Source organism: Vulpes lagopus, chromosome 2, assembly GCF_018345385.1.
Source record: "Vulpes lagopus strain Blue_001 chromosome 2, ASM1834538v1, whole genome shotgun sequence".
NCBI lineage: Eukaryota > Metazoa > Chordata > Mammalia > Carnivora > Canidae > Vulpes > Vulpes lagopus.
The window spans coordinates 85,808,759-85,831,878 of record NC_054825.1 but is presented as its reverse complement, the minus strand read 5'-3'; the positions used below and the strand labels follow the sequence as shown (position 1 = coordinate 85,831,878).

At 38.0% G+C, this 23,120-nt stretch overlaps 1 protein-coding gene across 3 annotated transcripts in view; it reads right to left on the bottom strand.

Moving 5' to 3' along the window:
* Positions 1-23,120, bottom strand: part of PDE7B (phosphodiesterase 7B) — a 313,591-nt gene that overhangs the window by 38,434 nt on the left and 252,037 nt on the right. For all 3 annotated transcript variants that reach the window (XM_041740969.1, XM_041740979.1, XM_041740959.1), the window contains 2 exons: positions 2,063-2,214; positions 39-102 (listed from right to left, as the gene is read on the bottom strand). In XM_041740969.1, the coding sequence (XP_041596903.1) occupies positions 39-102; positions 2,063-2,214 (216 nt within the window). The remainder of the gene's footprint in view (positions 1-38; positions 103-2,062; positions 2,215-23,120) is intronic.

The window sequence follows — 23,120 nt, the reverse complement described above, 5'->3', positions numbered from 1 at the left end:
AACAGTGTTTGGAAACAGAAATCTTTTGGGTGACTTACCATTTGTCAAGCGATCAAATAAGAAAATGTCAAAATCCCACATTCCCACTTTGGAGAGCATATGCTGAAAAGGCAACGAGAAACAGCACTCCAATGAATCATATCGGAGACTCAAACATTTACTTTGAGACAGTGAATTAAACAATTAAAAAGTTGAAAATAGTAGCATATTGCTGTCTGGTTTCTGGGAAAACAAATCTTTTGTTCTATGTTCTAATAACAACAGTGTTAAAGGGACAGGTCCTGGAATCAGACTATCTGGTTCAGGGTCAGCCACATGTCAGCTGTGAGAGCTTGGCCAAATCCCTTTAACTCTCTGTACCTCAGTTTCCTGTTTGGAAAATATGGCTGATAATATTATCTACCTCAGAGGATTTTTGCGAGGATTAAAAGAGGTAATATATGTGGAGTGCTTAGGACAGTGTTTGTATGTAATAAGCACACATAAAATTCGGTATCTGTTATAATTGTGGTTCAGTAAAGTCTCTACATCGCAAACTACTCTATACTTAAGGAGAATTTACAGCAAATTTTTAAAAAATGAAGTCAAGATGATTGCTGGGTACATTACTCTGCTCAATGTGGATGAAACGTGACATGAACCACTCTAACGGACAGGAAACTAGAGTGGGCAAGTGAAAATGTTGGGTAATTTAAAGGTCTACTGTCTAACGTGGGCTTATTATTCCATTTTTCTTCTTAAAATATGCCATGCTTAGAATTAGATGGTCTTTAACTCTCAGATGCAAAGCTGTGGTCACTGATTTTATCCTCACTATGGCTTCTGCGACTGGCCTTCCTCTCCTCTCAAAGCCACTGCTTTCAGTAAGTACAAGCTCGCTCTCTTCTTCCTGTCCTTAAATGTCTTCCTTGCATCTTACAGTAAAGGGCCTTGTCATAGCACACAAAAACCTTCACAGCATTATCAGAAAAATGAAGGAATCATAGGTCACCTGTGAGATCTATTAGGAGTGACCATTTTATCCAATTCAAATACTAAAGCAGAATCAAGACTTGATCTCTGATATCCTGACTTGTGAGTTCTTTCTATATCTCAGAGCCACCTCTCTTGGAGAGTGGACCCAGCAGGAGTGCTCTATCACTGGTGCCCCAGCGCTGGGAACTGAGTCTTGTTCTTCTTTCTTCAACCAACCAGCCAGCCAACCAACCAACCAACCATTCAAATGAATAAACAAACAAAGAAACATTCACTCAATCTCAGGCCTTGGGTTGTTAGGAGTAATTTTTTTTCTTCCTTTTTTAGGCCAAAAGTTGAGAATTTGTTCTTCTGATATCACTTGTTGCTTAGTTATTAATACTGTACATTAATAGTATATATTTCTTAGTAGTATATAGATAGCACAATATTACTTAGCATGTAAACTCTAAGACACTACTTCTGACTTCTGTTTAAACTATAGCAGTTTACTCAAAATTTAAACTCCTGTGACAGTTTGGGCTAGAGATAACCTGTGAACTGTTTTTTTTTGGATTGTCACATGTTCATTTCAACTTTTGATCAACGAGTTGCAAAAATAATTGTAAAATTAGTGAAAATTGTTTAAAAACAATAAAAAATGATAAAAAGGATGATGTACCATATTAGTAGACAGAAGTGAAATTCAGAGTTGGTAATTATTGGGTTAATTTCAGCATAGTTATTTCAATGAGATTATTCAATGGGTTTAAAATTTAGTCATTCTCTCACTGGTAATCAATCAGTCCAAAATTTTGCTTTACTTAGTGCTATGCAAATATGTTTTGTTCGTGTATAAGAATAAAAATAGCTAGCATGTGCTAGGCATGAATATATGAAACATGTGAGCATGATTCACCTCATGTAATCTCTGCATCACCCCTATGAGGTGGGTGCTTCTATTAACTTTATTTCATATTTGAGGAAAAAGTCCAGATGTGTTGATTAGTTACAGAGCATCGCAGTGGCAGAAGCTGGACTCCAATCCAGGTACTATCAGCTGAGGCCACTGACCTCCTAGGAGCTGAGAGAGGGGAAACTAACTCACCCTTGCTTGTCCAAGGTAGTCTTCATCCAGCAGGTGGAGAGGGGCCTGTGGTATAATTCCACGAAGCAACCTCGATGCATGGAAGTATCTTTGAAAGCTTAACAGTCTTTTCACCTTTTTTTTAGTGCCAATTTCCCCTGAGTGTGTTGTATCTGCGGAAGGCAATCAAATACAGAAATTGTATATTTAAAAAGCCCTGTTTTCTCCACTATGTAAAAACACAATGTATAATAAGGCAGATAAATTTAAAATACACTCTCAGTGCTTTCTTACATACAGTCTATTTAACTCTACATTTGAAGTTGTCTTAGAACAAAAATAACCTTTCTTCTATATTACATTCATTAAAATGTCAAGGTATTTCTGAATGTAATTTTAGAAGACATGAAACACACAAATTAAAATCTTCATTTTCTTATTAATGGTGCTAGTACGCTTAGTAAGTGAAATCCGCATACTTTTGCATACATTTGAAAGGAACATTTATGGTTTTTTTCTGTGATATTAAAACCAAGCCTCCAAAATTTAAACCAGGTTCTCATCCTACACTCTCTGAATTAAAAGGGCTGAGAAAACACTAGCTTAGACATGGGGAAAATGTTTTCTAATGTCCCAGGAATATCAGTGGCAAGAGAATCAAAAATCTCAGTACAAAGGTGACCTAGATTTTCCTGACAAGAAGCAGAGAAAGAGTGTACTTTCTAATGGAGTATATTCTTTTTTACTAGTGGCCAGGAAAGTCTGATCCTGTCAGTAGAGATATTTTAATACTCATGTCACATGAGTCTTTCAAAACTTGACTGTTGACATCATGGTAATTGTCCAGAAATACCCCAGGCACATATTTGAATGCTTGTCAAGGTATGTCTTACCTCAGCTGAAATTCTATGAATCACTCCAGGGCCATATAAATGACATCTGCTACCCATTTTTTGAATCCAGAGTCAATTGAACAGTCTACTAGGAAAATGTACAGTTCATATATAAAGAAATTTTGGATTCTTTCATGTCTCCTCCCATCACCTCTTCCACTCTAGGGAACTCAGAATCACAGTGGATAGAGAAGCAGAGGAAAGTGGGCAATGTAGGACCATAAGGGATATGGGCAGTTTGTTACCTAGGCTGTATTATGCATGCAAAGTCTTACTTCAGGGCAGGCAAAACCCACTGTTCTCTGGAAATCCCACCTGACTGAAATGCTTTCTATTTTTAAAATGGATATTGATTTCATGTGTAGAAAGAGGCAAACATATTTATTCAGAGAGAGGAGTATAACTGAAGTTGGGTGTTAGACACACATCCAAATTAAAAATGGTATATGTGGACTCAATTCTACTGGTGTGTTCTTATACATCTCTATCAATGTATCAAGTCAAAATTCAGGATAAAGTGGTTCATTCACTTATTTAAAACAGATGTACAGTGAGATCCTTTGGTTCTAGATCCTTCAGAGAGCAAAATAGATCCCTGCATTTGAAGTTTATGTTCCAGCACAAGGAAACATGCAATAACCAACAAACAAAACAGAAGTAATTTATAAAAAGGTGTTACAAAGTGGTAAGTACAATGGGGAAAAGCAAGGAAAGCTAAAATGAGGGATCAGGAATTCCGTGTTTGGATAGTCAGGGTTGGCCTCATTGGAAGGTACAATTTGATCAAGTGGTGGAGATGATGAAGCTGGCCGTGCAGATATCTGGGGAAATACCTTCCTTACAGAGGGACTGGCTTGAATGCCCTTAGAGTGGGAGCCTGGCTGGCAGGCTGCTGTGTGAGAGGAGCAGCAGGAATTCCATGTGAGTGGGAAGGACAGGAAGAGGGAGAAGTAAGAGATGAGGTCTCAGAGCAAAGGAAGGCTTGAGAATTATACAGCATCCTGGTAGGCCATTGTAACAGCTTGGGCTCTACTCTCAATGAAATAAGGAGCCACTGCAAAGTTGTTGCTTTTTTTTTTTTTTTTTTTTTACAGGTTTAATTTATTTATTTGAGAGAGAGACAGAGACCGAGAGAGCCTGAGTGGGGGAAGGGGCAGAGGGAGAGGGACAAGCAGACTCCTTGCTCAGTAGCTCAGAGCTCTATCCTAGGCCCCAAGATCATGACCTGAGCCCAAGTCAGATGCTTAACCAGCTAAGCCACCCAGGTGCCCTTCCACTGCAAAGTTTTGAGCAAAGAGTGATGTGATCACACATTTAAAAAGGGTCATCCTGTGTTGAGCAGCAGATTGTAAGAGAGAGTTCTGATGTAGTGAAACCTGCTATGAGGCCATTGAAATAATCCGGGCGAGAGATGATGGCTGCTCAGACTATGGGGGGACCAGTGAAGGGACCAGAAAGTGGAGGGAGGCATCTGGAGCATATTTTGGGTGCCTTGAAGTTTTTGCCCAGATAACTGGGAGAATGAAGCTGCCATCCATCCCCTGAGATGGGAAAGCCAGTGCGGGGTGGATTTCAATTGTGTACATGTTGGATGTCTATTGGAAATTTGGGCAGAGACGTTAGCTAGAAATAAGTGGATATAAAACCTAGAGCTTGAGGGAGAAGACTTGGTTAGAGATACACATCTGGGAGTTGTCAGATGAGATTACCTAGGGAAGGAGTATTTATGCAGATGTGAAAAGCATCAGAAGTCTGAGTTCTGCAGCGTTTCAACTTTGAAAGGGATAGAGAGAAAAGCAGAGAAAATCAAAAGACACTGAGGGATATTCAGTGGGGCTGAGGAGAAACCATCATTTCCCAGAAGCCTAGTGAAGACAATGTTGCCAGGAGGAAGGTGAGATCCTCAGTATCGAATACTGCTAATAGAACAAGAACAACAAAGACTGAAAATTGACCAGGGGTATATAAATTTGTCAAAATTCACTGAATTATGCTCTTGATAGAGCACATTTTATTCTATGCTAAAAGCAACAATACCCGAGTCACATATCTAGCCCCCAGATTTTGTTTTTAAAACACAATTTCTCATAAAATACCCCAGACCATCTCAGTGAAATGACCAAGTCCAGGACTGGGATGAGCAAAGTACAAGAAGGACTGCAACTTCTTGTCGTGCTGGAGCAGGAGGGAGAGCTGGAGAAATGATGGGGTCATTAAAAATGGCAGAAGCGATGACTTGCAGAGGGTCCCTCTGAGATGATATGGGAATCTGTGAGCATCAACATGAATAATGGTAGAGTTGATTATAAACCACTGACAGAAAGAAGAATCCAGGAATCCACACTGATGGTAAGTAAGCAAGTAAGTAAATAAATGAGAAGGGAAAGATCTTCCTTGTAGAGTGTCAACTCATAATGTAGGAGAACTAATAGAGTTAGAAAATTAGCATTTTGCAACTTTTTTCTTTTTTTTCTTTTCTTTTCTTTTCTTCTTTCTTTCTTTCTTTCTTTCTTTCTTTCTTTCTTTCTTTCTTTCTTCTTTCTTTCTCTTTCTTTCTTTCTTTCTTTCTTTCTTTCTTTCTTTCTTTCTTCTTCTTTCTTTCTTCTTTTTTTTTTGACAGAAGCAGGGGGAGGGGCAGAGGGAAAGGGAGAAGAGAGAATCCTAAACCGACTCCATACCAAGCACAGAGCCTGACACGGGGCTCAATCTCACCACCCTGAGATGACAACCTGAGCCAAAAATCAGAAGTCGGACACTTAACCGACTGAACCATCCAGGCGTCCCACCACTTTGCAACTTTTATGGTGGTGATAACTGCTTTGGGCCAAAATCATACATGGACACTAAAATTATTCAGTGAAAGTTTAAAAAACTACAGGACAATTTATAGCATCAAAATATCGCCCCATAGAGGTACTAATTGGAAAGGAAAACTGCATAGTTTTTTAGTGGACAAATGTAGAGGGGGCACTGCCTTCACTTATCAAAGTTCACAACCCCAATAATGGGAGAAGCTGACGTTACATGCTTCTGGTGGAGTGCACTGAGGACACAGCACTGCCTATGTTATGTTCTTGCTCCAAGTGCACAGCCAACCCCCAGAAAAAGGAAACATCAGAAGAATCCAAGTTGAAAGATACTCTACAAAATAATCAGCCTGTATTCTTAAAAAATGTCAACATCGCAAAAGACAGAGATAGCCTCCAGTATTGTTTTAGGATAACGGATACCAGATATAGTACTCTAAATGCATTTGCATGACTCTAAATGGGATCCAGGATCAGAAGAAAATTTCCAAAATTTACTTTTTTAGGATAATTTGTGAAATTTGGATATGGACATGTATATGAGATAGTCAAATTCTATTTATGTATTTCTTGAATTTGATAATTGAACTATAGTTATGCCAAAGAAGACTCCTGTCCTTAGAAAGCACGTGCTGAGGGGTACCTGGGTGGCTCAGTTGATTAAGTGTCTGACTTGGGCTTAAGAGAGGTTCTCTTTTTTTCCTAAAAAATAAAATAAAATAATATAAAATAAAATAAGATAAAATAATAAATGCTGAGATACTTAGGGATAAAGGAATGTACAACAAATTCTCAAGCGGTTATGAAAAAAATATATAGCAAAGACAAACAGGTTAAAATAATACTTAATTCCTCTGGGTAAAGGGTATATGAAAGTTCTATCCTTAACATTTTTCTATAAATTTGAAGGTATGTTATAATAAAGAGTTTAAGAATAGAGAGAGTGATAAGAGACATGTCAGGCAACAGTATCAAGTGTAGACAACCCAAGGAGTTTACTACATGTTTCTATGTAGAATTATATAGGATGAAATTGACTGTATCAATACGTAAATGAAATGAGTTATGTTGTGTAGAAATCTAATAGGAAATAGCCATACAATGGTCTATTCCTGTCTTAGCTTTCTATGAAAATTTCCCCATTCTAAAGTACTAAAAAAATCTCCTATGCAGCTGAAAGTATTTACATAACAGAATCAGAAGTAAACAAGGTAAGCCTGAATGATGGAAATATGCCACAAATATAGAAAATTCAAATTATGAATTACAGTGGACCCTTGAACAGTGTGAGAGCTGGTGGTATATACCCACTGCACAGTTGAAAATCTGCGTATAACTTTGGACACCTCAAAACTTAACTGTGAATAGCATACAGTTGACTAGAACCCTTATTGATAACATAGCCAATTAACATGTATGCTGTATGTTATGTGTATTTACATACTATATTCTTACAATAAGTAGAGAAAAGAATGATAATGAGAAAGTCACAAGGAAGAGATAATGCATTTACAGTACTGTACTGTATTTATTGAGAGAAATCTGCATGTTAGTGGACTTACGAAGTTCAAACTTGGGTTGTTCAAGTATCAACTGTATTCCTTTGTAAACTTCCATTCAGCTTTCCAAGTGATGTAATATTTCAAATAGATTCATAGATTCAAATACCCCTGTCTCTTTTGATTTTCTCTGCTTTTCTCTCTACTTTCAAAGTTGAAACACTGCAGAACTCAGACTCTGATGCTTTTCACATCTGCATAAATACTCCTTCCCTAGGTAATCTCTGACAACTCCCAGATGTGTATCTCTAACCAAGTCTTCTCCCCCAAATAGATTCAAATATTCAAGTGTTATAAGAAAATGACACTTAAGTTACATACAATAAATACAGATGATAGGAGACAAGGGTTTCTATTCATTAAAGTTACCAGATTGACTAAAATATTGCTAATCTAAGGATGCTTTGAGCTGCAGGTATTATATGGTTTTTTGTTTTGTTTGTTTTTGTTCTTTTTGCTTGTTTTTGAGAGAGAGTGAGAGAGAGTGAGCCTGTGTGCTTCAGTGAGCAGGGCAGAGGGGGAGGAAGACAGAGAATCTTAAGCAGGCTCCACATTGGGTGGACAAAGGGACAGGGGGCCTGGATCTCACAACCCTGAGATCATGATCTGCTTGCTTGCAGATTATTTATGTATGTATGTATATATGTATGTATGCATGTATGTATGTATTTATTTATTTACTTACTTACTTCCTAGGGAGGGAGAGACCCTCTCCCTGAGCAGAAACCAAGGGTCCAGCAGCTTAACTGACTGAACCACCCAAGTGTCCCTGGAGGTATTAAGTTTTAATTTAGATCCATTTTACCCTTAAACCAAAGAAGAAAACAGCAAATCCCCTTCTTCCCCATCTACTTTCTTCACCTTATGGTCAAACAGGTAACAGTCCACCAATATGCCAGAATGTAGATCTCTTTTGATCTTTATTTAAATTTTTGATATTTTTGGCCTTAATTTTTACCTAAAGAATATTGCTTTAAAATATGGTATACCTTGATCACTGAGTTATTTGGCACCCTCTCAAATTCGGAGTATGCAGTAAGTGCCTCACTGCCCTAGTTCCCACCCTGTCTTGCATCTTAGGTGCATAAACTTAGATAATGTAAAAAATGTTCAATATTTTTTTTTTAAATGTTCAATATTAAAGTAAATCTAGATAATGAAACTTCTCACAGTTCATTTTTTTATGGTAGTGTGTGTAGTTTAAAAAAATGGTAGCATCTAATATTATTCATGGTGAGGATTTTCAAAGTTTTGGAACAAATCGGTTATCATGAGGTATATTCCTTTTTTTTGTGCAATTTCAAACTTACTGTGATGGCCAGATAATTGCCAAGGCAGGTGGCCAATATTTTCTAAAATACCAAGGCAAGCCATGACTATACCATTTAGCAATTTTATCTGGGTTATTCTTTAATTGAAAAGAAAATATTTCAGAATTGATGTTGCATGGCTATTTATGAAAACAATGTTTAATTTTCTTATTTGAAGACATACATAAAGCTAAATGAAAAAATTCTCAAGCTAGCACTTTAAAGGGGAAGAACATTCAATAGAGCAAGTAAAAGAAATTTATTTAAAACAATGTTAATAGCTTATTTATCACTGCCATTTACGGAGCACTTTGTGCTATGTGAAGATATGACAAACTAGGATACAAGCTGGAGGTATAGTTGGGAGAAAAAAATCCATATAAGGAACAATTCATGAATAAATTGCCATGCTGTATGCTAGTCCCAGGCACTGCTTTTGGAAGTGTTGAAATGTGTTATACAATTAGTGAATAAGATTGGATACATGTGTTTCCAAAGGGACTCTCAGTGAGTAACTAGTATGTTTACTTTGATAACTAGGGGTATAGTGATACGTCTGTCTGGATAGAAATTTAAATGATTAGCTAAACTACATTTTAGAGATAGTTCACTTAAATTCAGCTTGTGAAAATTTTAGCAATGTGCCTAATAATTAAATGCTGTTTATTTAATATCTTTATGTAATTAAAAAGTCATTATTTTAAGCCATTCACCGTTATCTTAATGGTACTTTTTGATTGGATTTTATTGTTTATGGCCTTTCAGTCCCTGAATTTTCACTTACAACAGTTATAAAATGGTGCTACAGAACAGTTTAATTGCCTAATCTATGTGTGCATTGACCTGGACTATGAAATTCATTTTCTGCTCACTTGCTCTTTTATAAATTTCACAAATATGTATATATTAACACATTTCTGCACTATGTAGGCACTAATTTAGGGTTATGAAGTTTATATTGGCACTGCTGATATGGTAATTCTTAAATTTCACAAGTTGCGGTTGGCTTAAATACAAAAAATGTTAATAAAAATTATTTTCATTTCGAGTACCTTCTTTATGGCATATTCTCTTTATAGGGGCTGATAAATTTTGGTACTAGGAGAAACCTTAAACCCAGAATAAATAGCTAGGGAAAAAAATCTATGAGCATACCTACTATGATGAGGCTGTTTCTGTCAACTGTATACCTGATTCCTTCAGCAAGGTCTGTAGCAACTGTTTCCTGAATTTCAATGGTTAGTAATTGGTGCAGAAGTAGTGCAGGTGATACTAAGAACAAAGAATGCCTTTATATTTAAGAGAGCAGAACTTGCCTCAAGCAAACATGGAGACCCAACTCCATAAACCTAATATCAATACTTTCAGAGCATTAATCCACCTGAATCTTTAAAAAAATTTTTTTAAAAAAGATTTCATTTTTTTTTATTTGAGAGAGACAGAGAGTGCATGATCTGGGGGGAGAGGAAGAGGGAGAGGGAGAAGCAGACTCCCCGCAGAGCACGGAGCCGGATGCAGGGCTTTATTCCCAGGACCCCAAGATCATGACCTGAACCAGTCAGACACTTAACTAAATGAGCCACCCAGTTGCCCCAGTCTACCTGAATCTTTTAAATAATGTGTTACTAATAAATGCAAATAAATCATTGTACTTCTAATTATTATAATACCTATAATTATATAATAATTATAATGAAATTCTTTGCAGGGTGGTGGATATTCGTTGCTTTGTTTATTCTTCCTTTAGAGAATTTTTCACATTCTTGTACTATAGAATTATTGGTATAAATAACATATTAACCTCCAAGGTCAGAAATCATCTGATCAAATTCTGTAATTGTAGTGTAAGCCCTGATAACTTTTTAAATTTTGTTTTGGTAATGCAAGTGCCTGACTTAAACTTTGCTTGCTGGGCAGGGCATCTACTTCAAAGGGGCATCTGCTTCAAAGAAGGCTATTCCAAATAAACACATTGCCAGCCTTACTACTAAATAAAGAGCCGGGTCACCTCTCTCCCACTGAGGTTCCTTTGTTTTAGAGATCTTGGTTGATTTCGATAACTAACCATTTGGAGAGTTGTTTTTTCTTTTCCTGTGCTTTAAATTTCCACTCTTATGTTTTAAATTCACCAATAAAGAGTGAGTCTGCAAAACCCTAGGTCCCCACCCCCGACCCCCATAAAAGAACCCCAGCCACGCTCACACACTCTCTACCTATGACTTGGCTGTGTGGTCCCAGTTATGCCGTGCAATTTCCAGGTCCCGTAAGTAATAAGCCTTTATTTTTTCAAAGTTTCTTGATGGTTATTGCTGAAGGGTGTCTTGCAATCATAATAAGAACCACAAGTGTTGGTTCAGCCACGACATTAGTTATTGATAGACTGAGACTGGCACACAACAGTAAATCCCTTGTATTCAGTGCATAACCCTGCACATAATGGAAATTCCATGCAAAATTTGTTGATTTAACTTGAATAAATTATCTCAGTCTACAGAAATATCACCATCAAATGCCATTTTTAAATAATAAGTCAATTTATTTTTATTTTTTAAAAGATTTTATTTATTTATTCATGAGAGACACACAGAGAGAGAGAAAGGCAGAGACATAGGCAGAGGGAGAAGCAGGCTGCCTGCAGGGAGCCCAGTGTGGGACTTGATCTCGGGACTCCGAGATCACGCCCTGAGCCAAAGGCAGATGCTCAACCCTTGAGCCACGCAGGGGCCCCAATAAGTCAATTTATAAAGTCCAAAGATGCTAAAACTTACATTAGTTTTTAAATCATTTTCTCAACCCTCAAATGGAGTTCCAGGGCCCAGATCCTTCTGCCACCACTACCTGCTGATTGACTCCCACTCTAACACTCAACTGTGCTCTGTCTGTATGATTGCAAATTCATTCTTATTTACACATCTGATGCTTTAATCAGGTTGTAAAGATGTGGAGGCCAGATTCCTCGTTTTCTTTGAATTTTGACAATATCCTGCAAGTCATTTAGATGGTAAATACATGATGATGAAATGAAAAACTTTCTTGTGTCTGTGCTGTAGTTCCCAGTTCAAGAAGTCTTGAAGAAATAAGATTGAAATTCTAGTTTTAAATGTGTAGCTTTTAAAAGGTGAGAAAAAGTTAATTCATTTGATTTTAGGTGTTCTGAAGCACAAATTGCAGATTTATAGCACAGCTCTTTCTCCCTTGCTATGAATTCTACTATTCAGGGTACAGGTTTCCTGCAAAGTTGGAAACAGTAGAGTTGCCCAGGATGGCAATTTTCTTAAAAAAAAAAAAAATGAGATTTTAAGAGTGAAACAACTTACTCTAAGATGCAGTTGCTCTGTAGATACAATTTTAAGTAGACTACTTTAAAAGGTGAAAAAACTAAAGATGTCATATATAAAACATAATATCGATGAATTTCTAAAATGTACAATATGGACTTAGAGTCTTCTTGATGAGGTGCTAAAGATACCAGCCTCTGAATAAGACTAGTGCTCCTTTCAATGTATTAAATACTTCGATTCATTTTCATGTGCTTTTTAGCAAATTTCATAATTTAGACTTGGCTGTAATGACTTTAGCACTCAAATTCCACCTTTCAGAGTTTAGCATCTCTGACATCGAAGTCTGCATTTATTCATAAAAAGAAACAGCTGCCCCAAAAGCCTTATAAAATATGTTACTATTTCTATCCTAGTCTTTTGAAAATTGTCAGTGGGCATAAATGGCCATATTTGTTTATTTCTTCCTGTATACATTCCCAGCACTCAGAGAATGTGGGGCAGGAGCTGATGACAGCCCACGGTATTACCTGGACTGTAACATCACATGTGGAGACTGCGCTCACATGAAGGGACGTGTTTTTAAGACGCAGTCATTGCAAATTACCTTTGAAATCCTGAACAGTTGGATTGAAATAAGATACAAATCAAATTCCTTAACATCTAGGGCATTTTCTAGGCTTAGTCTTTAATAGGAAACTAAGAAAACCAGTTATGATATCAAAAAGCTAATAAACAAGAATGCATATAATAGACCTCCACAACAGCAATAACAAAACACTGTGGGAAAGAAGGGAAAGAAGGGAAAAGAAAAGAAACTCAAACCAAAGTACACCATCACTGTAAAATGTAACTTGGAGTTGGGAAATCAATTTGACTTAAAAGCAGCTAGGAAGTTATTTTAAGTTCTCTAAAATCAGGTCTCGAATAGAGGCGTATCCAAGCCCGATGTTGTTAGCTCTTCTATATACAATGAAAACTCACGACTTCTTGATGGCTGTCACTAGAAGAAGAGCTTTGCTTCAACACTGCCATGGAGTGGGAGGAGGAGGCGGAAGAGGAAAGTCTTCTTCAAGACAGGGTAAATTGTTTCTCTAGTTGCACTTTTTAACATGTTTATTTTTTCAACTGCCATTTCTCTTTTATGTTCTTGACATTGAAGAGGACACCAGCATGGCTGACAGGAGTCCCAGAACAGAATGAACTTCTTCCCCACTTCCCTGTCCCCACACCTGCTGCTGCAGCAGTGCCATGAAATGTGCCCAGAAAGTATTCCTGAGGGTCAAAAGCTTGTCCTCAGCCACACAACACACTGGTGTTTGGCAAAATGTGCTTTGCCTACTGTAGAGTCCATTCCAACCCAAGGATCACGAATCTCTAACTTCCAGGGTTCAAGGATGGTTGGAAAACTATGATTTCCTTTTTGTAAGGGGCGGCGGGGGGGGGGGGGGAAGGCCTTAAAAACAAGTTCTTAAGACTTCTTTGGGCAATAGAGAGGTTTTTCAAAATCTCGGTTTGAATGAAATTTAAATGAATTAGTAAGAAGCGGATCAAATTTCCTCAGTCCGAAAGAAGGAGTACGCGCCAGGCACAATGTGGTTTTATTGAACCTTCCGCTTCTCAGAGTTTGAAATGTTTAGTAAATCTTGAATTTTGAGGGCGATGGTTTGTGGTGAGCAAATTGAAGTGACCGAACTGCAGTTGATTCTGTCTCCAGAGGTTAAAAACTGCTGCATTAACTCCCTCGTTCTCAGCATGTATTTAAAATAAGTGTGGTCTTTTATCTGGAGAGATGTGTTTGAACTGTTCCATTTCACTACAAAAATACCAGATGTATGTGGTAATGTGCATCTGCTCCTCTGCTTTCACGCAGTCTGCTAGTTCTTCGCTCTCCTATCCCAGGATATTGGACAAACCCTCTGATCACCTCCAGTTGTCCCCTCCAATCTATCTCCCATCCCACGGACAGATTTATGCCTTAAGCACAACCCCAGCCATGTCAGCCCTCTGCTCCAAATTCTTCAATGGCCCCCCGATGTCTACTTAGTTAAGTTCATATTATTTATTCTGGTATTCATGGCTCTCTAAATGTGATGCCAACTTATTTTTCCATTTTTATCTCCTCCCAGTCCCCTTGCAGATAAATAGGTCTCGGACCTTCCTGGTCCCTCCTCCCAGATCCCCCATGGTTTTCTACTTCTGTACCAATTGTACATTCCTTTTCCATAGAGTACTATCTTCACCTGTTGAAATGCCATCCACCGCTCAATAGCCCACCTCAAATACTTCCTCCTCACTCCTCAGTCAGGGGCCTTCAGATTCTTCTGGGAGTCCTCCTAATGCACTGCAGTTGGTATGGCAGATGCTGTGCATGCGATTGGAAGCCCTGTCATGGGATGGAAATATCTAATATATCTGGGTTCCTGGCTAAGACAGTTTGAATGAAGGAATGAAAGGATGAGGTGATTGTCGATTGAGGTGTAAGATTTTGATTTTTCCTGTCTTATCGCAGCACGTATACCTTACTCAGTTATAGAACTGAATGAATTATCCAGAACAGGAAAGATTCATTCATCTAACACAACAGATAACAGGGCTGTTCCCCTGTTCAGAAGAACTTGAACTTCTAGTTCTTTTCTGCCTTTGTTGGATTTTCTGTGATGATTATAAGAGCATCTTGAGAAGGGTGGTAGATTAGTGCTAAGTTTATCCATTGGTAGAGGACTGGATAGGAACCTGTATCTTGAAAAATGACCAGAAAAGGATCCTTTATATTTTGTTCCTTGGTGCATTTTAAGTGAAGTCCTTTTTCTTCAAAGGTTAAAAAGATTACTTGATTATATTTTACCTGCGTGAATCCTTTAATTTAATGGATTGAATCAAGTGGGTATCAGAAGTGGTTGGAGTATAACTCTTTAAATGTAGATGTCTACCCTAGTTCAGTAGGAACTTGAGATATTTATATGCACGTTGAGATTTGTCTCTTATGGTCCATGGCTCTCTACGGCTTAAAGTAGGACCTTAGATGTAATCACATCTATAACTCTTGGTGAAACAGGCTCTTAACGAAGGAATAAGCTTCCATTAAGACTTATACCATTAATTCAGGCCATAGAAAGCTTTCTTTTTCCCACATGGGGTTAAATCAGAGGGAAGAAATAATTGTTTTAGATGACTACTGCAGTGTCTATCGTCATGGGTACCTAAACTATTTCCAAAGGTATAACTGATGTATTTCATCTAGAACAAATGCAACTGGCCTCCTCTTCCACTGATTCTATCCATAGCATGAATAGGGCTTGAGGCTAAGAGCGATAGAACTAGGAAATACTGAGCACCTACGAGGTAGTATGCATTTGTCACTCCATTAATTTTCATAAAAGTGGGTATTGTAAAGTTGATAGTAATAGGTATATTTTACAGATGAAGCCATGGATTTGGCTTTAGAGTTCCTAATATTCTACTCCTTACAGGAACAGACGAAGAGTAGGGGACATGAGAGAGTCCAGCATAGGACCCTGTTTCCTTGGGGTACAGTCAAAGATTAATATCTAGATTCCTTTCCTTTAAAAAAGCATAGTTAGTAAAACAAAAGCAATAAAAGGAAATGTTAATATAATTCACAAGCACACGTGTTTTAAAATCCACGAAGTTTAAAAGTTGAAGATTAGAATCTGTATCATTGAACAGGAATGTCACAGTGAGAAATACTGAAAGGAAACTTGTAAAATAACCACAGAACTGTCAGAGAAATAGCTTCATAGCAGATCTTGGTAGTGATTCTATGTATGTAACTTTCCCGTTCCTCTCACTAAACATACAAATGGAATATTAGGAGGTGAATAATAAATCACTTGTGAGCTTTCAAATTGAAAACACATGCATTACTGACGCTGACTTAATGTGATTTGATTATTATGTTATTACACAAAGAAATTTGCAGGCCTTGGTTAGTGCCTCAAGCTTTGGAAAAGACAAACATTTTTGTTGTGGACATAGAACAGAGCTGCAGTTTCTGGGGAAGGGAAAGAGTGGGAGGCACTCGGGCAAACAGGCTGCTCAAAATAAAATCGTGACAGGATGCACACAGGCCTCTGGTTTAACCACTTCAGAACCAGGCTTTCAGGTCACCTAAGGTTTTACCTGAAGGACATCTGCTGACAGAGATGTGGTCTGAGGACTTGATGTTCCCTGTTTGATGTGCTCCCGGGCATTCTCTTCTCTCCCTCCTTCCTTCCCCCAGAAAACATATATGGCTTTTATGTGTTTCCTAATATTTCTAATTACTTTTATAATGTGAAATGACATTCTACTCAGGAACAGATATTTAATAAACATGTAATATTCTTTGGTAGCTGTCAAGGAATGAAATGGAAGCCCTTTAATCATGAGCTGGCTATTTGTTCTTTCTGAGTCTCAGTGAGTAGATATAAGCAGTGTGGTAAGCACTGGTTAGATTCCACCTACAAATATTTACTGAGCACTGACTCTGTGCTAGGTACTGGAATATACAACATTTTCCAGACAGTGTTTCTGATGTCAAATATCCAGAGGAAGGTGGTGGAATGGACCTTTGTATTGTCTTCACTACTTTCATTTCTGCTTTAGCTGTGATGGATAAGGGATATTTTGGTATAAAAATGCCTAGAGATTATCACATGAAGTGGGAAATATGAGCAAGAGGAAGGTTTTCTGTTTAGTGGGTTCCACTCAAGAATGTGATGATTCACTTTGCCCCTTGCCCTTGGAGGAGTCAAATATCCCACCAGGGATAGAGGCAAGATGGCTCCTGGCATATATGGAGGCGATGTGGAAGGGTGGAGAGGCTCAGAAGACAGGACAGGAGAAAAGGAATGAAGAGGAGATATCAAAAAAGAGAAGGGGCATACAAGCATCCATTGGAGGTGGACTCTTTACCAATAAAAGCCAATCTGAGACAAAAATGTGAGGACTTTTTTACACTACCCTCTGAATCCCACATGGATTTGAGATTTGCCATCAGTGAGGTTGTGTTCTTTCTGGTTATGGATGGGGTCTTGCATGACTGTCCAGATGAGGTGAAACCTAATGGCAGGGGTAAAGTAGTTAGTCAGAAATACATTCCTATTCTTAGGACATAGAGACCATAGAGCTCTAAAAACAAGCTTATAAAAGCCTGTTTTGGAAAAAAATTAATATACACAAAACCTACTAAAGCTGTAGAGAGTCTTATTCAAGTAGGAGCTATGGGGATGAAATGGCAGGGAGTGAAGGTGGGGTGGAATTGAAATGCACCAAGAAACATATGAAGTATTTGTACTGAGGTTTCTTTTGCCCTAGATCATTAGCATTGGATTGTTCAGAACGAAGAGTTTAATTGCTGTGTCTGAAGGAGGGGCTAGGGCGGAAAAGCTGGTAGAGATTTGGCAATTACAGGACTTGTGGAATGATCAAAGAGAATTGTCCTTAATTCCCTTCCCATTCCTTCCCTTTCCTTCTCTTCCTTTCTCATTATTCCCTCCTTCCTTTCTTTCCTTCTTCAAACATTAACTAAATGTTTACTGTGGTCCAGACACTGGGCAGTGCTGGTGGTGAACAATGATGCAGAAACACCTCCTCCCAGAGAGTTCCCTGTCAAGAGGAAAGCTTATTCCTCCTATTCTTTCATGGTTGAAACATAGCTGAAAACAGTTATCCTGAGAACGAGTGTGTGTAGGGGGATGTATCTGCACTCTCATCAGTCCTTCAGCTGCCCTTCTAGTAGACAGGTTGTGCAACAGGTCTAGTAGGCAGGCAGTGCCTTCATGGTGTTTGGATCTCCAGGAGCAGCTGTGACTCCATGGTAGAGATGCCATTCTCGCTGGTATCTGTTGCATCTTCACTTAGGTGAGCCATGTTTAGCCCACCATCCTACCGTTTCACCCAGTCTCAGCCAGTAGGGCTGTCAAGGTAGGTAGAGCCTGCACACTATAATTAGAAGGGATAAAAAAGTGTCATTCCAAGGAAAGGTCCCTTAGCCTAGCAGGAGACCACCAGGTTCAAGTCTTGGTGCTTCCACTCATCAGTCTTAGGGAAAAGAATTGAAATTTACCTATACCGTGCATGCTCAATAAAGATTGGTAGAATGTATAAAGACAGCCCCAGTCAGAAGGCAAATATCTGGAAAGGGTTCACCTAACCAACAGGTGAATACCTCAGCTTGAATTAGTTTGCGATTTGATACTTAATATCTTTCAGTAGGTTAATTCTGATGGAAGAAGGCAGAAAGGACAGTCTAAAACTTGGGGCTTTATCTTAGAAGGGAAGTCATGGGGAAGGTTCTGCTCTAGGGAGGGTGGGAAGGTGGGGTGGAGAGGCAGAGAGAGGAGAAAGAAGGTAGTTGGGTGCAAAGTCTTCCCTGTTTTTCCCAGTGGTTGCTGATGTTCTGTGCTGGATTCCCACAGCTACTCCGCCCCCAATTTATATTCATCAAAACAGTTATTCATGTATCTCAGAATTGGCATATTTACTTCTCACCCACTTAACTGTTAGTTCCCTGAGGACAGGGACTATGCCTTACTTACCTGTTAATCCCTAACACTTAGCACATTGGAATGAGTGAAAGAAGGTATAAAAGTCAAAGAAAAACATTGACTTGGTAATTTTGCCCAGGGGTCCCAGTTCTCTGAACAAAATAGCTTGAGCTAATAATACCTATCATTGTCCCAGGTTTATAAGCAGTGAAACAGTAACAAAAGGTTAAGGAACTCGGTAGAAAAAACTTAAAATGTAGAACAGGAATCAAAAGAGTTCCCACGCCTTTCATTAACTGATATTGTTTCTTTGTCGCACACAATAGAATTAATTTTAAAAAATCAGGTTCTATCTTGAGCTGAGGCAAGTGTTTTAAACTTTCCATCTTTGCAAATAAAACTCTGTCAGTTATTTTCAAAGATCAGCTTTCTGGTAAGATTTAAGAGGATAGATGTCAAAGTCATCACTTTGGTAACTTGCATAGGGCATATTTGAATCAAACCCACACGCTAAGCCAGCTTTCTGAATGAGTGGGAACGAGTCTTTCTCTAAATACCAGGCTCTACCTCTTGGTAAAGAGCAAAATCTGCCCATCTTCTTCAGTGTCCTAGAGAATATCCCTCTCAGTAAAGACAAGTCACAGCCTGTCCTTTTGATGACCTGGTTTGGTTGACAGATTTCACACTGTTTAAGAATGGAGTGAGGAGTGTGCTATTTGGAGGCTCTCCAGAACAATTCTTCAAAGTGTCAGAAAAATCACAACAGGGTGTAAAGTTCAGAAGTTCAGTTAAGTTTAAGGTCTTTCACCCTGGAAAGTTTTCATTATTTTTTTTTCTCTTTCTTATACACCCAAATGAATGCTGCAGTTGCAAATTTCTTAGCATGACTTGGTCAAAGCTCACTCAAAATCATGCCAAGAATCTGCTTTGGAAGTTATGCTGTCAAAATTTGCAGCCCTGGGAAGCTTAGATAATTCAAGAAGTATCTGATTTTCAGTAACCAGATTTCTAGCTATATTGAATTTCATATTCTTTCAGGAGCCCCAACTCTGAAATATTTTTCCTTAAAAGCAACCAAAGTTTCTGAAATTTGCTTTAAGAATACTCCTCCTTTGGAGTATTCTTAAATTCTTTTTTTTTTTAATTTAAGTTTTTTTTTTTTTTAAGATTTTACGTATTTATTGACGAGAGGCACAGACAGAGAGAGGCAGAGACATAGGCAGAGGGAGAAGCAGACTCCATGCAGGGAGCCTGATGTAGGACTCGATCTCGGGACTCTGGGATCACAGTCTGATCCAAAGGCAGATGCTCAACCACTGAGCCACCCAGGCATCCCTAGAGTATTCTTAAATTCTTAAATCTTCTTACCCATTCTATAAGGCATGTAGTGAAGAGTTTAACAAGAATGTAATAAAAAATGTTTCTAACTAAAAACAAAAAAGAAAAATACTATTTCTTTACCAACTTTAAGCCAAAGAGAAATTTTACATCTAACAAGCCATAAAACAATAAAACTTCTATAATAATAATAAAATGGAATATCCTTATAATAGCTTTAGAAGTCATAGAGCTAATCTTTTAAGATACTTTAGAACCAAAAGCTTCCGTTGATAAATAAAAAGCCCAAAGTGGATTAATAAACTGTACATTAGTTAGTAATGAGGAGCTTAAGAAACAACCCCAAGAGTGCTATTAGATTTATGAGATCAGTGTGGGAGGCCTTTGGGAAGTGTTTGGGGGCATTTTTGGTTGTCATAATGATGGAAAGGGCCCTACTGGATGGTGGAAGGGAGCCAGGAATGTTAGATGTCCTGAAGTGTGTGGGACAATTCTACACATCAAGTGGTCGTCCTGTATCTCATTCAACTTTTCAACGGCTGTTCGGGTATTCATGTAGGTGGAAAGCCTTTTTATAATGATCTGAACCTGGAACCTAACCTATTCCTCTGCTTTACATATAGGCACAAAGTATTCTTTTTTTGATGTTGCTTACGGGACTGTTATTTATTTAATTTATTAATATTTTATTTAAATTCAATTTGTCAACATATAATACCCAGTGCTCATCCCATCAAGTGCCCTCCTTAAGTACAAAATATTCTTTTGTGCAATTTCAGTTTTCCCTCTTCAGGACTGCAACTAATATGCAGGTTAAGGGAGGGATGTCATTTTGGCAGGGAGGGGTGGTGGATAGGATTTTCCAGGACTAGTTTAGAAAACCACCAGTGGCAAGACTGCTTATGATATCTGATTGTGTTACCAATATTACACACCTGTGTCGATCTGCATTAGCAGCCGTCACACTCACAATGATTTGGCATAGAGGCGCGGTATGTGACTACATCCTTGGGCCTTCTGAGGTGCTTATGTCCAAGCACTTACATATTGAAAACTGATTTAAGTCACAGATGGCTTTTCTTGTAATTCTGTTTTATAATACAGCTAGGACCTTAGATTGATTTTCTTTTTTTTTTTTTTTTTTGGAACATAAGTGAGGGAGGCTTTGGATACCCTTTTAAGATAGTAGAGAAGGACCTTAAAAAATATTTGCTATAAAAAGGAGACACTGGATCTGAGAGGGCTAAAAGCTGTTCTATTAGATAAAACCCTAGCTGATAAAGGTAGTAAAGTAACAGATTCCTATCAGCACAGAAAGATCCTTACAAGAACACAGGATTTGCCATCTGAGCCTTACTGCTCCAAGCAAGAACCAAGATCAGAGTTTTCCCAACTTAGTCATCTACATGCCACTATTATAGTTTTTACAATACCTGCCTACACCACCATTTATTTAATGTCTTTCTTTAAATCAAATAAGTTCCTTTTTACCCACCTATATCTTTTATAAATTTGGTACCAATAAAAACCAGATTGGATGTGCTTATTACATTTTTTCCTATTATACATAAAAATAAATGTGTATGGGCAGCCCAGGTGGCTCAGCGGTTTAGCGCCTGCCTTCAGCTCAGGGCATGATCCGGGAGACCTGGAATCGAGTCCCATGTCAGGCTCCCTGTATGGAACTTGCTTCTCCCTCTGCCTGTGTCTCTGCCTCTCTCTCTCTCTCTCTCTCTCTCTCTCTCTGTGTCTCTCATGAATAAATAAATAAAAAATCTTAAAAAAATAAGTGTGTAGCTATAAAAGTGAAAGAAAGAAGGGTTTTTTTTTGTAACAAAAAGATCATCTGGTACACCCTTCAGTATGCTTCGTGCACTTTGGGAACCAGTGCTATAACGGGTATACAGTAATGAAGATTACTGGCTTGGAAAACATTATTTAAAGTCAATTACCAAGTAATATTGATAATCTTTGTGAAGATACTCTTTACTAAACTCATTTCAAAAATTCCTTGTAATAGGGCAAACTCTCCAGCTGCTGCTATAAGCATATTATGTATAATTTAACTTTAGTCAGAATAGAATATGCCATCCATAGCAACAAGTCTTTCTGAATAAGCACCTTAAATAATTTTTAAAAAAGATTTTATTTATTCACCAGAGACACACACACACACACAGAAAGAGAGAGAGAGAGAGAAAGAGAGGCAGAGACACAGGCAGAGGGAGAAGCAGGCCCCATGCAGGGAGCCCGATGTGGGACTCGATCCCAGATCTCCAGGATCGGGCCCTGGGCCAAAGGTGGCGCTAAACCGCTGAGCCACGCGGGCTGCCCAATAATTTGTTTTTCACTGAATTTGTCAAGCCCTTACTATGTACAAAACATTGTTCTAGGCACTAGGACTAGCAGTGAACAAAATAGAGTTTTCTTTCGTTGTGAGCTTATATTTCATTAATGTAAGATGAGAATAAAGGCAAAATTAATTTCCATTAGTCTCAAGAAGAAAATAGATAGCAATACAGCATTGAACTCCAGATCAATCAGATGGCCCAAGCTTGGCATCGGAGGATGTGCACACACGATACTGTCCTTGGCTTTTCATTTTGTCTAGCAAATTAATTTTAATGTTTTTTTTATTTGTTTGTATAGCTTGTCTCACAGTATACTATTTTGTTGATGCTTTGCACATATTTCTTGGGACCGTTTAAAATTCTATTCCACAATTTAAGGAATGGAATTTAGAATTTGCTGATACTTCAGCCCAAGTTCTCATTTTTCATATGTAACTTAAAATTGTCCTTAAGTCACCTTGAGTCACACTTTTCTATTATTCATGCCATTAATATCATTGGTTAATCGTTACCAGTGCTTCTTATCATTTAAAGGAGTATAAGTTGTTCCTTCTTTTAAATGTTCTGTATTTAAGACACTTAAAAAATAATACTAAAGGTGATTTAAGGCAGCGAGAGCTATTTGATAGCTCACAATACTCAGAGAGAACATTCCTGTCATAAGACTCTGGTGACATGTCTTATTGTTAATTTCCATATAGTGGGTGTTTCTTACTTATCCAGCTATGAATGTTTGATGAAATTCATCCATTGTATTACCCTGTTAGTCATTTCCAAACAACTGAATAAAACCCCAGTGTTTTAGATTATTTTCAAAATCTCAGGTGGCACGACTGGCCTTTATAGGTTCAGCTAATGGAAATTTTTAAAATAAGAAAGCTGAACTCTTCACAAAGATTGCTTTGAAGTTCCAGTTAATAATTGCTGTTTAAAATAATTGGCTCTAAAGAATTCCAAGATTCTGAGAAGTCATGAGTCACTGAAGAAAAATTAAGTTAAACCCTCAAATAGCTTTTGTGTTAGGAGTTTTTGGTTATGTTATAATTCTTTCA